The 16,280-nt window shown below is 36.8% G+C and overlaps 2 protein-coding genes across 2 annotated transcripts; one reads left to right on the top strand and one right to left on the bottom strand.

The window, feature by feature from the left end:
- The first annotated feature begins 2,830 nt into the window (after nucleotides 1-2,830).
- LOC147847733 (7-dehydrocholesterol reductase-like) lies at nucleotides 2,831-11,340 on the top strand. Its single transcript, XM_087338881.1, has 13 exons — nucleotides 2,831-2,994; nucleotides 5,023-5,248; nucleotides 5,332-5,387; nucleotides 5,491-5,593; nucleotides 5,696-5,761; nucleotides 5,937-6,050; nucleotides 8,904-9,030; nucleotides 9,341-9,441; nucleotides 9,588-9,713; nucleotides 10,609-10,673; nucleotides 10,746-10,827; nucleotides 10,918-11,000; nucleotides 11,086-11,340. The coding sequence occupies exons 1-13, from the start codon at nucleotides 2,831-2,833 to the stop codon at nucleotides 11,150-11,152; spliced, it is 1,380 nt and encodes a 459-aa protein (XP_087195007.1). The 3' UTR covers nucleotides 11,153-11,340.
- A 1,422-nt stretch (nucleotides 11,341-12,762) lies between these two features.
- Nucleotides 12,763-15,818, bottom strand: LOC147847732 (RNA pseudouridine synthase 2, chloroplastic-like). Its single transcript, XM_087338880.1, has 7 exons — nucleotides 15,451-15,818; nucleotides 14,856-14,999; nucleotides 14,451-14,732; nucleotides 14,163-14,365; nucleotides 13,412-13,490; nucleotides 13,067-13,242; nucleotides 12,763-12,957 (listed from the first exon to the last, which is right to left on the bottom strand). The coding sequence occupies exons 1-7, from the start codon at nucleotides 15,751-15,753 to the stop codon at nucleotides 12,861-12,863; spliced, it is 1,284 nt and encodes a 427-aa protein (XP_087195006.1). The 5' UTR covers nucleotides 15,754-15,818; the 3' UTR covers nucleotides 12,763-12,860.
- Between the last annotated feature and the right edge of the window lie 462 nt (nucleotides 15,819-16,280).

Below are 16,280 nucleotides of genomic sequence, written 5' to 3'. Positions count from 1 at the left end.
GCAATGCTATCAACATGTGGTGGTGTTGTTATACAAAGGTATGGGCGAGTTAGATTGCAAATTGTAAATGGATAGTGGTTTCTCAAAGTACTTATGAGCAAGAATGGGTCAAGGAAGGGCGTCCACGCTCTCTTACATTCTTTGGTCTATGCATTGATAAACTAAAGAAACAATAACCATTGGTTCAAAAGAAGAGGGATTAGATGGCCTAAAACTCATGCAATAGCTGATTCTATACTAATATATGCTAAGGATGTCATATAATTGTCATATAAAGTGGATGTTGTGCAAGACTTGTTGCAAAAGACGAAGGATTAGATGGCCTAAAACTCATGCAAGAGCTGATTTTATAGTCATATATGTTAATGATGTCATATATATAATTCACATATAAGGTGGATGTTGTGCAACAATTGTATTTATTTATTATTTCCCAAAAAAGATAGGAAATTGGTAAATTCACAGTTTTTTTCCGTATTTTCGCATTTTTTTGGGGGGGATGGAATCTGGCTATCATTTGTAATCATATTTCTGAACTCAAAAAATAAATTGTGAAAATACAAAAAAAACTATGAATTTACCAATTCCCAAAAGATATTACATTAGTATTAAGAAACACCCTAAGGCTATACATAAAAGATGAACCTTTCAGTGGGCCTCCACATAAGATGGAACTATCGCATCCCGATTAGGATTTGGAATTTCATGGAAGGAGTTTTGTTTTTGGGAAAAAAGAAAGAAAGAGAAAAAAGATGTGCCTTTCAATAATGAGCCCCAGTGTTGCCTTTTGATGGTCGTTTTGACCGTTTTTGGCAAATTTAATCGTATATGAAGGTTAATTTGAAAATGAAAATGTGAATCTTGACAGACATATATTTTACAAAAAACATAAAAATGAAGGTTTAAAATTTGTTAATACCGTCAAATTTTGCTAAGGTCAAAATAATAGTACATGTATTAGTAGTTACAAATTACAATTCATAGGCTATATATAGCATATAGTTTTATTTGAGAAGGGTAAATGTGTAAACATATGTTATGTGATATTATAAACAAGAATAAGTGCCCGGACATATGCATAGTGTGAAAAGAAACTTAAGGCTTCTTCTATTTTCAGCCCATTCCTCTTTTGTTTATTTCTCTCTCCCTCTCTCTCTTTCCACTTGCTTCTACTTCTTTCTTGATCTCTCTCACTCTCTCCCTTGCTTTGATCAAGTTGTACTTCTTTCTTTATTTCTCAAGCTCTTTGCTTTAATCAAGTTGTACTTTGTTCTTTCTTTCTTTCCCACCCTCTCTCACACACAAGTTATAGTGATGTCAATGCATGTCTTCAAATTTTACATGATGCAAAGGCTTGTGAAATGGAACTCTATAGGTTTGTTGACACGTTATGTTTAAATTGTGAAGGCTATACTATGCATGAAGCTTGACGTAAGTTTTGCAAAATGAAGGATTGGCAAGATACTTTCCCTCATTTGATGAAATTATAGCACACTAGTTTGGTTATTCCATCTAGCACGGTTTCGTGTGAGAGAGGCTTCTCTAAGCAAAATCTCATCAAAGAGATGAAAAGAAATCGATTGAATATAGAACATTTAGATGATTTAATGTGAGTCTCATTGACTGGGCCACACATTGAAAAAATACAATGGGATTGCGTATATGAAAATTGGAAAGATGCAGAGGATAGAAGGGTATAATATATTGTTGAGTACGAATATTCAATGTATTTACTTTTTGAAGGGCAATTGATTTGACAAATCGTCATTTGATGGGCAAATTTTTTGGAATACCATTCTCATGACATGCAATGTGAGCCCCTTTTGAAATTCTAATTGTTAGCTTTAAAATTTTAAATAAATACTTCGGTGTAGAGTTGAACCACTCGACCTGATCAGAAATTGGGCTACAAAGTATTCCTTCGTACCAGATGGCATGAAATTCCAATTGTTTGAGCTCTACCAATTGCAAATTACCTTTTATGTATTCCAAAGAACCTTTGAGATTATGCACAATCTTTGTCAAAATCGTAGAAATTATTTGGGTAAGTCTTTCAATCACATTTGGGAGGACTTCAAACATTGAACCCTCAAAATATATCAATTTGTGATACTGCTAACCAATTGCCATATTTCATGTTTATCAATTTCTATTTCTGGATTGAAATGTATAAATGTGTTTTTTCATCAAAGCATCTCTTGTAGCAAGAGAGCACCTGCAACATCCTCTTGTTCATATACCATTGGTTTATTTTGTATCACTTCCCATAATATTGCTCCCATGTATACATTGCTTGATGATATACTAGTATTAAGAGTGTAATGGTTATTTGCAACAACACTTGTTGTATTGGCTACCATTTTTGTGAAATCAACGAGCTACCACAAGCATCATATTTGACAGCAACACTTTGGTGTTACATGAAAAGGCCAGGCTTGGAACCTTTGATACATAAACTTATCTTCGAAGCCCTTTTGAACGTATCTTAACAGGAGAAAAGAAATGAGCATCTTCTTGTCAAAGAACTGTTGGCGTTACGTTGGGATATAAAATTTTTTTTGGGTGCAAAGTATGACTGACAAAGCGCCATCAAAGGTGAGAAGAGATGGGAAGGGGCGGCGGATGGTCGACAGTGTCATCGGATCCAAGGAAGAAGGAAGATACAGAAGACGACTGCGAGGAAATTTTAATATGTTGAGGGTACTGAATGAAATATTCAAAACTCGAGGGTATATAATAAAAATTCCCCTGTCTGTCATGGAAGGAGGGTTCCTCTCTCTGTTTCTGCAGGAGATTAGGTCGAAGAAGTTTCGTTTTCTGAGGAGGAATCATGGGATCTGCTGCTGCTGCTACTACTGCTAGGAAACCTTCGACAACTGCGAGGACTACTAAAAATGCCGCCAAGGAGCATTCCGCAGAGGTCCACTCTCCTCTCCTCGCCTATGGATCCATGCTGGGACTCCTCCTCTCTTGCCCCCTCTTCGTTGTCATCCTGTAAGTTATCCATCCCAATCTCCCTCCCTACCCTAGTGGACCCCCTCCTTATCTCGCACCTCGATTTTATTATTAGTAAACAAGGATGCTGTGTTGATTCTGTGTCTGCATCCCGCATCTTTTATTCTTCCTTTGATTCGATGGCATTCCGACACAATCAGCCCCTTTTCAACTTACCTTTTGAGCAACGTTTTTGGTGAGGGTGGGGTATCCTGAGGAAAATGTCAAAAGTTTTGAGGAATATTAATTTTTTCTTTTCTGTTTGAGGAAATATAAGACGGGTGGTATAGGCAAATTGTGGAAAAGGGAGTTCCTATTTAATAATGTGGGTTTGTCCAGAGGAGGTACATTATCGCATACTTTTAAAAAAAAAGTCCTTTCTTTAGATGTGCATGAGAGGGTTCTGGGAGCGTTGCTAAAGTCAAATATGTTTGGCTAAGGATTTGATTGGTAAACGTTGACCAGTAAGATGAAGAAGAAAAGTAATAAGGGTGGGTGGAATAGCCTAATTGTGGAAAAGGCAATTCCACCTCAATAATATGGTTTCATGTATGGTAGGGTAGGCATTGGTTGTCAAGAGGAGTTTCTGAAGAGAATTATCTGTTGAAAGGTGCTCTACCACTGAGCTAGAGCCCTTGCTCAGTTTTGGGATGCAATAACTATTGTATCAATACCAATCGATCCTTGTATATTCAGATAGTCAAGATCCTTTTCAGGGAGAGTTAGCGCTTTTTTGGGTGCTCTGGTCTTTTTCTCAGTGTTCCAAGCCTGAAAATACTATAATGATATGGTGAACGAGTGATCTATCCAATGCTACAGATGATGGCGGCTGTGTGAGGACCCCAATAAATCTCTTCTTCGTCTTACAAACATTCAGGTGTAAAGAGTATATCATATATATTCCTGTCAAGCGACAGAGAAAATGTTTCGAAGAGGTAGATCTGTGCTTTTTAAGAGCAAATCTGTGTCAGCATGAATAACCTTATCAAGATGCTTCTTCATTGCTTCATCTACATCTGTAAACAAAATCTTCTTTTGGGATGGGCTTGGTCAAGCACATGGAATCACCCTATCTGGTAAGAGGAAGGTTGGTGCATCAATAATCGTTCTTTTATCCCAACTTAAGTGGGAGAGCGGTTGATGGTAGTGTTTAATGCAGCAAAAGCGGCTCGTTGGGTTTGTTAAGCAGTTCTAACTATATAATCTTTATCTATCCCTGTCGAGTAGAAAAATGATTTATTCACACTAACCCAGACGATCGGTTTATCAAAAGAAAGAATTTAGCAATTCTTGCTATTAAACATTTGATGCATTCTTTCCTCTACGCACGGAACAGTCTCCTGAATGGCTCCCAAGCATAATAGGAAACGAGAAACTTCATCTCGTCTTTTATAGGAAGCTCTCACTTGCTGATGTCTATTATTTGACATGCTTCCTCACAACTTTCAGGCTCCCCTCTGGCTAGGGATATATTGTTAATGTATTTCCCATAAGGTACATCAGCCTTTGGAGATCTTCTCATATAAGGAGCAGAAGTAGGAGATCATATATGTCTTCAAATATTGGCTCTCTTTGCTTTCAGTGATGCATCTGTTTTATGTTTGCCCTCGTACATCACTCCCTGAATTGAAATCCACTCTTTGAATTGAAATCATCCACATCTTTATTATGGATCATTTTCTTGATTTCATTATTCTAAGTGTGGTAGCCATACCCATTCTCACCATATCGTGTGAAAGTGCACTTCTTGGATTTGGGATCAAGCTTATTTATGGCTTGATCATTGGAGCAACTCAACACTTTAAGATGTGATAGTTTTACACAATCTTATCTTGGATCTTAAAATGATGGGGCCTCCATTCTATAATGCTCTAGGTAACTCCAATTTATATTGAGCATAATATTCATTGTCCATAAAGTTGGGTAAATTGACATCTTTAAGGATTTGATGTCAGCTGATTTTGGCACCACTTTCACCATCTCGATGCATCTGGATAGATAATAACAACATAGTTTGGTTGATTGCAGATGGTACACTTTGGTGCACAAAGATGGATCTTTGCTAAAGACGTGGGTTTTTTTGAGACAGAATGGTGTTCAAGGACTAATTAGCATTTGGCCTGTACCTTATTCTCCTGTGGCATGGAAGATTATAGGTGCTTATGCTGCCTTTGAAGCTGCCCTGCAACTACTTCTACCAGGAAAAGAAGTGTACGGACCAATATCACCCATGGGAAACCGTCCAGTATACAAAGTAAGACATGCAACATAAGATATTCTTTGCTTCTTAACTCTCTTTTCTTTTCCATTCATGAATGTGTAAATGACTTTATGCAGGATAATGGTTTTGCTGCTTATATCTGCACACTTGTGGTCTATGTGTTGATTTGGAGGTGTAACCATATTCCTTGAATAATATTAACTTGATTTGATCGAAGTGGAGCTTTTCATATTGTTTATTCATAATGAAACGTTTTTTGCATGTGGTTTTTTAAGACTTGGAGTGTTTAACCCCGCGCTTGTATATGATCACTTGGGAGAGATTTTCTCAGCACTCATAGTGGGAAGCATCATCTTTTGTATCCTTCTATATATCAAGGCGAGAAACACCTTTGTCTCTTCATTTACTGGATTGCAAAATAAGAGCCTGGCTTAAAGTTAAGTTTATAACCATTTGTATGCCTCTTGTTGAAATTTGTAGGGTCATATTGCACCTTCATCTACAGATTCTGGATCCGCCGGTGATCCAATCATTGACTTCTACTGGGTAATTGACTTCTGCAACCACATTAATATATTATGCTGCCATTTCCATCCATGCATCTTGATGCAACTGTGTGAAAGAATATGTCGAACTACATTATCACGGTCCATGGATCGGCCTAGCCACATTTTGTCAATCCTGAATTGCTTTTCTATCTAAAATGCTTTATGATCTGCAGGGTATGGAGCTTTATCCTCGAATTGGGAAGCACTTTGATATCAAGGTTTTTACCAATTGCAGATTCGGGATGATGGCCTGGGCTGTGTTGGCTGTCACGTATTGCTTTAAGCAGGTTCAGATAAATAAAAGATTGCTTATATATCTTATGGTTAATTGGCAAAGCTGCTCTATCTTTTGGCTGAGGTTAGACGACATATTTTTCTCATCTCTTGTTTAACGTGATCACTCGTGGGCATCAGTGCAACATTTGAATTTTGGTTAGGCGCTTGGTTGAAGAAGGTCGCAGTTCATCTCTTCTCCACAAGCCAGAATACCGATGTCAGGGTAAAATCACATTGGTTCAGTTCCTGCATGGACTTTCGCAACGCTTCCTGTTATATGTGAATAGATTATGGCCAGAGAGGGAGAGAGAGAAGAAAAGAAAGAAAGAAAGATATATTAACGTCTTCTAAGACCAAATTTAGCGCATGAGAAATGATTACAAAAATGGAATGTGTACCCAATCATTGAAAAAGAAAACATAAATAAATAGGTTTTAGCGTGGTGCAAAATTGTTATGGGTACGTTGTATAAAGGAATGGCTATGTGCTGAGACTAGTTTCATTTCCATGCAAGTCCCTTGAAAAGTAGTGGGGGTTGAAGGGTTTCGATGAGGCTGTGATCTCGATGTAGATGTTATCCGGACCATGGCTTCTAAGTGGGGTAATTTATGTAGCCTTATCTTCTTAATGCCTTTTGCACGACAAAGAGTGACTTTAAAGCCCTGCATTCATCGTTTGGTTGCTCTTTGGTTTTCTACTTCAGCGAGGGAGAGTTTGGGGGGTACAGGTGTGTCCACGTTTATCATCCCCCCCGTCCCTTAAAGAATTCAGTGGTTATGTGCTGGTGAATATTAGAAAGCTTACTCTATCTATGCCGTTTAAGATACACCTACATAGTGTCATTCTGTTCGCGGTATCCAATAATTGGGAGAGGGTGGGAGAGGGTCCAAGTGTGTCTTTGTATTTTTTTCTCTTATCTCGAAGTGTGTAAAATGATACCCATCCTCTATCTCTATGTGACATAATCTAAATATCCATTCCTCTTTGGGAACTCCATTAGCATGAACATTTTCAATCTCAAGTTGTTGGGATGATACTCAATTTCAATTTGGAAATTATGGAGAGAGAGAGATTAAACGATAGTAGTGATACGGCAAGGGAAACCCTCTCAAGTGTTGTAATACGAGATGACATAACTCTACCTCATCTTTGGACAACGTCCCCATATGACATAGTTGTGAAACTTGCCAAATCAACTTCCTGTTCATCCTACCGAGTTATTGTGTTACCCCATGAAGTCTATCATACAAGAACCCATTTCTCATGGTCCAATTAAACCACACCCCCCAATACCTAAGGTAGTCAAACATGACCTTATATGATGGTGCGGGTATAGCTTTATCTTCATCAATAAAAACCCACTTAAAAGGTGACAAAATACTTCTTGTTATTGATGCCCAAATTTGTGATATAACCACCCAAATGGCTTTAGCAACAAGACATGTAATGAACGTATATTGGGTATCTTCGTCAAAGGCAACCCACCAACTATTGCATGCCAAAGAAACACCTTTGCACGAAATGGAAGATGAGACTACCACCTTGCATCTAACAAAGTATTGAAGAGAGCAAGGGTTGTATTATCATATTGTTTTAATAACAAACAAAGATTTATGGAAAAAAAAGAATTATTAATGATATAATAACGTCTTTTAAGAGGCCAAAATGGCCTGTAAGACCAAACAAGGGATTACATCTCAAGTGTTGTCTCGTCTTTGAGAACAACAAATCAAAATAAAATAAATATTACGAAGTAAATATAAAAATAAATGATATAAAAAGAGACAAAAGAATCTGGTTTCAGCACATCTGAGATTCTCAAGTTCAATATATTATAACTTTTGTCTTCGATAGATCTCTAGCACAGGTCGATACAAGTGGGCTGAGGTTGTGGTCCGTGGGGGCGGGGCCTACGTGCACAACAAATTGCTATTGTCTGATCTATTGTAACCCCATTGTTATGTCTTGGTCGGGAGCCCATTTATGTATCCATTGATTAATTTGTAGCATTTGGTCCTCATATTACATGGCCTAAGCCTTGTTTAAAGAGGCAATTGTATCTCCGTCTTATTTCATAAAAGATACTATAGTAACAAACACTGGTCTCGGATTCCACTCCTTGATCACACAGTTGGCAAATTCCTTCTTCTAGAGGTATCACATCCCCGGTGTCCTAAAACTGAGACAGGTAAAAAAGGAGCAAAAACTACGACCAAAAAATCAGTAACTGGTTCAGGGTTTGGTTTGGTTCAGTTTGGCTTAACCGGTTTAAAGTTTAGTTCGGCTTAATTGGTTTAGTGTTGCACTTGGTTGGGCTTGGTTAAAGTTTGAACTCCTCCAAACCAGTTAAGCCTTAACCAGTTTTGCTTGGACAATGCCAAACTGTTTTATACCGCAGCTTGTTCTTATTGCTTCCAGTATAAATTGTTATGAGAAAAGGTGGGTGGGAGGGGTGTGTACAGTATGATGAAAGTTGTAAGCGCTGTCTGGAGTTCTTCAGTGTCTGTTGTATCATTCGGGTAGGTCTATCTGCATGTATTCAGATCATTATTAGGACATTTCACTGCTTCCCATGTGCTTCAATCACATATTTTGACTCATGTACATTGTTGTTTCTTGTTTATTACCAATAGATAAAACCAAGCTTCGGATGTTAGTATGCAGTCATATGAAACAAGATGAGATGTTAAGGATCTAGGTTTATTCAGTTTAAGAAATTGAGTATCTGATACTCATGTTATGCCATTGAAATCTAGAAGATTTGTTTTTTCAAGTTTACTATTACAGAGATGTGGGAATCCAATTATAATTTTGCAATACCCAAGTGATACAAAAACGTTGAGATCAACTGGTTTTGATTGTAGTATGAGGCAACAGGAACAGTGGCTGATTCATTGATCGTGAATACTGCCCTGATGTTGGTCTACATTACGAAGTTTTTCTGGTGGGAAGCAGGTTATTGGAACACGATGGATATTGCACATGATCGAGGTATATAATGCTGACTTTGAAATGATCTTCCACAAAGCAATGGACACTATCCTATTTACACTAAACTCATTCTTTGACACCTAAATTAACTTGTATTCCTTAGTAGAAATGATCATGAAATTGAAGCACATGAAAACATATCATCAAAGACAATAACTGTACTAAGAAGATAAGATTTTTTACCCTTGGGATTGCAAACCATGCTTGAAACATTTTTCCATACACTTATGCTGGTATTCAATCTTGAGAATCCATAAGTAACAAGACGTCTTTGCCTCGGTTCTTGACAAATTTTTATTATTTGTTGCAGCTGGATTTTATATCTGCTGGGGTTGTCTAGTGTGGGTTCCATCTGTTTACACATCACCAGGGATGTACCTCGTGAACCATCCTGTCAATCTGGGTCCTCAGGTATTGACCGTCTGATATTAAGTTCATGGAATATGTACCTTCGTTACATGTTGTTCAATTGTATTCTCATTTCTCTGCCAATATATATGTTTGCAAAGACATTTTTGCTGTTAAAATTTTGTATTAACTATGTGTGTGGTTTTCAGATGGCACTCGGTATATTATTGGCAGGGTTGCTTTGTATTTACATTAACTATGATTGTGATAGACAAAGGCAACACTTCCGCGAGAAGAATGGAAAATGTATAATTTGGGGGAAGCCAGCTTCTAAGGTTTGTGAGGACAAATTGCTTCCCCATCTCTCTTTTCTGCTTCATGGAAGTCTAGGAATCCATATTAGTATTCTCTTATCCTTTCTCCAAAGCTTCAGGTATATACTGAGAAGTTATACTTATCATATATGTATAAATTTTTTGGAAGCATACTGTGCCCAGCAGTAAGGTTTCATTTAGGGAGAAGCTTGTGAAAAACTCAGCATCATGTTTGTGAGGACAAATTGCTTCCCTATCTCTCATTTCTGCTTCACGTAAGTCAAGGAATCCATATTAGTATTCTCTTATCCTTTCTCCAAAGCTTCATGTATATACTGAGAAGTTATACTTATCATATATGTATAAATTTTTTGGAAGCATACTATGCCCAGCAGTAAGGTTTCTTTTAGGGAGAAGCTGGCGAAAAACTCAGCATCATTTGCAGCATCTAAGAAGATATACGATTTAATATGCCATTGCAATAGTAAATTGAGAGCCTTTGCTGTTTTTACTGTGCATACATACCATGATGATTAAGTTCATTTTGATGCATCTCAAATGCCAAGTGTTCTATATATGCAATGTTCATGCATATGCTATGGTGGATGATGTTAATATGCTGGTATGTACTGCATCCTTAATTGATAGACTTCATATATTCTCACTTGTTACATTGCTATGATGAATGAATGAACATGGACTTTAGTGATATATGGTATCATTAAATTTTAATACTCATGTGGTTTTGCATATAAAAGGTTCAAAATTTCTTAAAGGTTTGATTCTGATATAAGTTATTTGTTAGGGTTGGTTAATATCATTATACTAAAGCATTTAGTTAGAACGAAACCTGGGGATGGTTTGGATAGGCATATTCTATAGTCAGATCGCTAACACAATATGGAAAGAACTGCAGATTGAAGCAACTTATATTACAGAGACCGGAGAAACTAAATCAAGCTTGCTTTTATGTTCTGGCTGGTATATATCGCAACTTTGATGTATAATCAGAGTCTTTGCCATGTATTTTGCTAATTGAAAGTTTCTTTGCAGGTGGGGTATGTCCCGACATTTTCATTATGTGTGGGAGATACTAGCAGCTTTTTTCTGGAGTGTACCTGCATTGTTCTCTCATGTACAAATCTAACCAGATATTTGCAGACTTCGAGCTATATTTCTTGAGTTAGTTACATAAAAGCTGCTAACTTCTTTTCGTATTTAACAGTTCTTGCCTTACTTCTACGTTGTCTTTCTGACTATCCTCCTCTTCGATCGTTCAAAGAGAGACGACTATCGTTGTAAAACAAAGTAATGTTTCTTCTCTATGTTGGGAGTCCCTAGGTGCTTGTACTTTTTGCTCCTTTAACCCCACTAATTTTATAATATTCTGCAGGTATGGAAAATATTGGCTTATGTACTGTAAGAAAGTTCCATACAAAATCATTCCATGGGTATATTAGCAAACTCGTTGGTTTATCTCTAAACTTTCAATAACCAACGACAATGATTGAACTAGTCTGATGATACATTTATAACTTGCGTTCCTATGAAGGCTGGGTTTATTTGCAAGGTGCTTCATAACTTCATGTATGAGAGAACTTCTGATTTTGTTCCTTTTTAATATTGAAATTTCTTGTTTTGGTACAAATTTATTGAAATTAAAATGTGTAAAATGATGAATACTGAAACATAGATTACGAAAGTATGAATTTTCTTAGTCTGAATTTACCTTGTTCATTCCCCTTAAATTTCATGTTGACATTGTGAAACAGAATATCCAAATGTTATCATTATCAGTGATCAGCAAGTTATTTGTTTTAAGAGATCATATGCTTTCATTGGGAGTACTTAATAAATTAAGGATGATCGTTGCCTCTGGATCTATGCTGCTCCTCTATTGTTCTGCTTTGTCGTCATCCTGCAAGTGATCCCATCTCCCTCGTGGACTCCTTGCACCTTCAGTCATTAGTAAGGACGTTGTGTTGCTTCCGTCTGCCTCCTGCATCTCTGCGTATTATATTCTTCCTTTGATTTGATGGCTTCCACCATCAGCCCCTTGTCGACTTACTTTTGACAGTTCTTTGAGCACATTGTTGGTGAGCAGAGTAAAGCTAAAAAAAATTCGTGAGGAAATGCCAAAAAAATTGGGAAGACGCAATTTTATCTCTTTGGGAAAGGGTTAGACCAGATTGTGTAAATATAAAATATTCAGGAAGAAATAGTAATGGATAATATTGCGATGTAGATGCATAGTTTGGAGGTTGTCATTGGATGATCGTAACAGTTGTTGGAAAGATGAAGAAAAGAAATAACGTTGGGGGAAATAACCCAAACGTGGAAAAGGAAATTCCAATTCAATAATGTGGTTTTGTGTTGGATACTCAAAAAAGAATATTTCCTTCAATGACAGTGGAAGACTCAACATAATTTTTTTTCGAAAAGTCATTTTCTTATATGTACACGAGGGGGGTTCTAGGAGTGTTGCGAAAGTCAAATAAAGGCATTTGTAAACTAAGAGCTGCAACAATACAATGGATAAGGTCATCATGAAGACACTCATTAACAAGTTAGTAATATGTTTTGGAATTGCATTTACAATAAACATACTAGATCAAGCTAAACTTTTTTTATCAGCTTTACTTAATGTGCTTTGTTGGTCAAGTTTGTTAACATTGGACCTACAAATGTTTATCTTGGCCACTATTAATTGGATTTCTATAGAATAGAAATCTTGTTGACTTCTAAATGGGTAGGCTTTTATGTTGGGGCTCTACAGAGGTTGAATTCAAGGAATAAACAACACAAGTTTTGTTTTTGGGGGTTGCCATAAACAAGCATTGAGAGATGCCGAATCCATCTATTCCATTACTTTTTAATGCTTGGTTGCAAATTAAAGCACGTAAACAATGAGTTCGGAAAAAGTACTAACTCTCCTTGAAAACGATCTCAAGTAGTTGAGGTCACAAGGATGGATCAGTATTGATACAATAGTTATTGTTTCTCAAAACTGACCAAGGGCTATACAATGAATTTTCGAGAAAGGTTTATCCAATCTGATCGATCAACAACCATTTTCCAATACGCCAGAAGTACCTTCAAGTTGATGGGAGAGATCATCTGTCTGGCAAAACGTTAGCTAGATGTTACAATCATTACTTATGGAGTGCATTATTGAAGCTTTTGAAGCTTCACCCAAAGATCTTCAAAGTCAGCTGGTAATGGGCACGTGAAATGCAACTCTTTGCAACTCCGGGGATGTATGAACCTACATTGTTGACAAGTTATAATTCAGTCCATTTGTGCATCACTTATTTTACCATAAATTTTCCCATTATTTTACCATAAAATTTTAGAGTAAATTAAAGTTCAAATACCCTAAGCTGGTGGCATGCAGATATGGTCTCTGCAAATCACCCATTAGTTTTCTGATATTTCCATGATTGGATAATGAAATTTTTGGTAGGATAGAAGACAAGGCAGCTCCTTTTGTACCACCATACAGTTCATCACCAAGCAATGGATGGCCAAGATGCTGGGCATGAACTCTAATCTGAAATTTTATTGTTTCTCATCAGATCAGATACAAGAAAAAGCTTCCAAAAACAAAAATTAAGTAAAGCCTACAAAACTTCCAAAATCCCCTGAACATTCTTTGGCTTGTCAATTGTGGAAATAGACAACTTAATCAAGCCAGAATATCACCATGATATTTATATTACCTGATGAGTTCTCCCTGTTTGAAGTCTCCATTCAACCAATGCGGAGCCCCCATTCGCTAGCACTTGGATTACTTTATAGCTGCAAATTCAAAAATCCAAAAGCCTATGAAGCAATTATAATGTATCACCTTGCAAGCTTCTCAAGAACAAAAATACTTCGTGTTGTCCATTAACATTAGAAGTGAGGAAGAAAGAGGCCAAAATCAGCTTAAGAGACAATACAAAATGACCAAAATGGCCTATAGAACCAAACAAGAGATTACATCTTAGGTATTGTCTCGTCTTTGAGAACAGCAAATAAAAAAAACAATGTTACTAAGTAAACATAAAAGTAAATAAGATAAAAAGAGACTAAAGAATCTTATTATCAGTACATGTAAGATTCTCACAACAAATGAAAATAAAATAAATGTTACTGAGTAAACAACATAAATATATTGTAACTTTTGTCTTCAAAATATCTCTAGCATAGGTTGATCCATAATGGAGAGATCTCCAATGTGAGAAAGCAATCGTTATGGCAGGACATAGTGACAGGAGATAATGGCAAGAGTAAAATAAAATGTAAACCCCCCTTATAAACAAGGAGGAACTTAAGAACATGTAAACCACCAATAAAGCTAAAGATGAAAAGGAGCTTAATCTATAGAAAAAATTCCATAGGTTTGCTCCTAGAATATCTCATTACGGATAAACTATAATGTGCCAATGGTTTAGAAACGCATTCTTTCAAGTCACGACAAGGTCTTACTTGCTAATTGCAACACGCGATTTCCTGTTAGTACTGTTGTTTTTTATAACAGTCATTCGTGTTCGATTGTTGACATCTCGTCCAATGGCAGCATCAACACAACCTTCTTTATTACTCGGCACACCACATGTCAAACTCAAATAGGATCTCTTAATACTCCGGTCCTTAAACTGCTTGGAGAGATGTTCATGTGCATGTTCATCCTGAAAACCATATAGTAAAATAGAAATTTGAATAAACCAGTCACTCGAGAATGTTGGTATTGCATTTTTCCTAAGTCAAAAATACCTTGGCAATTACAAGCAATCCACTTGTGCCTTTGTCCAATCTATGCACAATTCCAGGCCTCACTGCAAGAGAAGGCCCTTCATTTATGCCAGCTAGTGGATCTGAGTCTTCGAATCCTTCAACTTCTTCATCATCACTAGCATCACTTTCATCCTGGACATTCGCAGTAGGCATTTCACCATCCGCCTGTTTCGATAAGTTCTTCATCACTGGAAGATCACAATGATGTAAAAGAGCATTAACAAGTGTGCCATTCCAATTTCCTGGCGCAGGGTGCGTTACCTGAAACTTGGCAAAAATAAATAAAGTAAATCTGGAGGTTTTTGATTCATGCCCAAGCCTCATCTTTTTCTTCTTGATCAGTCAAGTACAATTTACATTTTTAAATTGAATATAGCCACTAACCATATCCGCTGGCTTGTTGACAACAATTACATAATCATCCTCGAATACAATGTCCAGTGGAATATTCTCAGGGTCAGCTTTCAAGGGAACCAATGCAGCAATTGCACATTTCACATGATCACCGGAGCGCACAGAATGTGAAACCTATAACCATCATGTAGTGTCTCAGAAATGTAGAAATTAGAGCTTTAAAACAGAACATTTAAAATAAACGAAAACCAACATAAATATGAATGTCTTTATCACAACAAGATGAGCATAATGCATGTCTGTAGCTGATTAGAGAAAAATATCCCAGTAAACATAATGCATTTCTGTAGCTGATTAGAGAAAAATATCCCAGTAAACATAATGCGTCTCTGTAGCTGATTAAAGAAAAATATTTCGGTAAACATAATGCATTTCTGTAGCTGATTAAAGACAAATATTCCGGTAAACATAATGCAATTCTGTAGCTGATTAAAGAAAAATAAGAGAACAAATAGAATTCCAATGGGTTCTCTTCACATAATAAAATCAACAAAATGAGCAAAAAGAAACCTAGAATGAAATGGATGTTTGAACCGCACATCAATATGAATGGCCAAATATCTACCTTATTCACTAACTGATCATTAACATAAGCCAATCCGGATCGAATACTATTTTGAACTCGAGCTCTGCTTATGTGATCGGGAAGCTGCAAAGAAAGCCATGAATCAAGCCTCATCCTGTTTCCCTGTTCCTGTACCACGCCATCAAACCCTAGCAAAGCTGGTGGTGTTGATGATGATGATGAAGACGACGAAGACGTTAACGAAGAAGAAGAGAACCGCCACAGACGGAATCGCACACCATTGCTAGGGAATCGGAGGAAAGCAGGGTTCGTAAACCCTGTTGTGAGCGTAAGCTTATTCATTGCCAATAAGGTTTTAGTTCGTAATCCCGAAATTTATTTTGCAGTAGGTTTGGTGTTAGAATCATTTGTTTCTTTGTGGCTATATGATCAATAATCAATAGGTTTAGGGATCTGACCAGTTTCTACACCACCAATGTTTGCTTGTATGAGATGAGAAAGGATATCGCTCCTTTTCCTCACCACCCCTGCTTCATTCATTCGAAAAAATTGTCCAGTCTCAGATATTAATAGTGTAAGCCATTGTCAAACATTTTCATTCAAACAATAGCTTGCTGCCAAATATCAGTCCTTCCAACCCATTTTCAAGTAATCTTCGTAACTGACACAACTAGTTATTTTCGTTTTTTGGAAAAAAAAACTAGTCATTTTCAATTCTTGAACAATATATTGATTCTTTACAAGAGACACTCATATCTTTTCATTACATTGCTTGTGCATAAGTTCATTACAACAATAATAATGTTTTTTATCAGTTGAGAAATATAGTGCTTTGTCAGTCATTTTTGCTATTTGCATCACTATCAATA

This window comes from Azolla caroliniana, unplaced genomic scaffold (genome assembly GCF_043228905.1).
Source record: "Azolla caroliniana isolate FFs.n. ecotype wild unplaced genomic scaffold, voAzoCaro1.0.p SCAF_717, whole genome shotgun sequence".
Classification (NCBI taxonomy): domain Eukaryota; kingdom Viridiplantae; phylum Streptophyta; class Polypodiopsida; order Salviniales; family Salviniaceae; genus Azolla; species Azolla caroliniana.
This window is presented reverse-complemented; position numbering and strand designations above follow the sequence as displayed.

Excerpts from the sequence above, each read along its gene's own strand:
- LOC147847733 (XM_087338881.1), top strand. The coding sequence starts at position 2,831 with ATGGGATCTGCTGCTGCTGCTACTACTGCTAGGAAACCTTCGACAACT. Across the intron at positions 5,249-5,331 it reads GAAACCGTCCAGTATACAAA|GATAATGGTTTTGCTGCTTA; the intron begins GTAAGACATGCA and ends GACTTTATGCAG. Across the intron at positions 9,442-9,587 it reads CTGTCAATCTGGGTCCTCAG|ATGGCACTCGGTATATTATT; the intron begins GTATTGACCGTC and ends TGTGGTTTTCAG.
- LOC147847732 (XM_087338880.1), bottom strand. The coding sequence starts at position 15,753 with ATGAATAAGCTTACGCTCACAACAGGGTTTACGAACCCTGCTTTCCTC. Across the intron at positions 14,366-14,450 it reads GATTGCTTGTAATTGCCAAG|GATGAACATGCACATGAACA; the intron begins GTATTTTTGACT and ends TATGGTTTTCAG. Across the intron at positions 12,958-13,066 it reads CTGCATGCCACCAGCTTAGG|GTTCATACATCCCCGGAGTT; the intron begins GTATTTGAACTT and ends TCAACAATGTAG.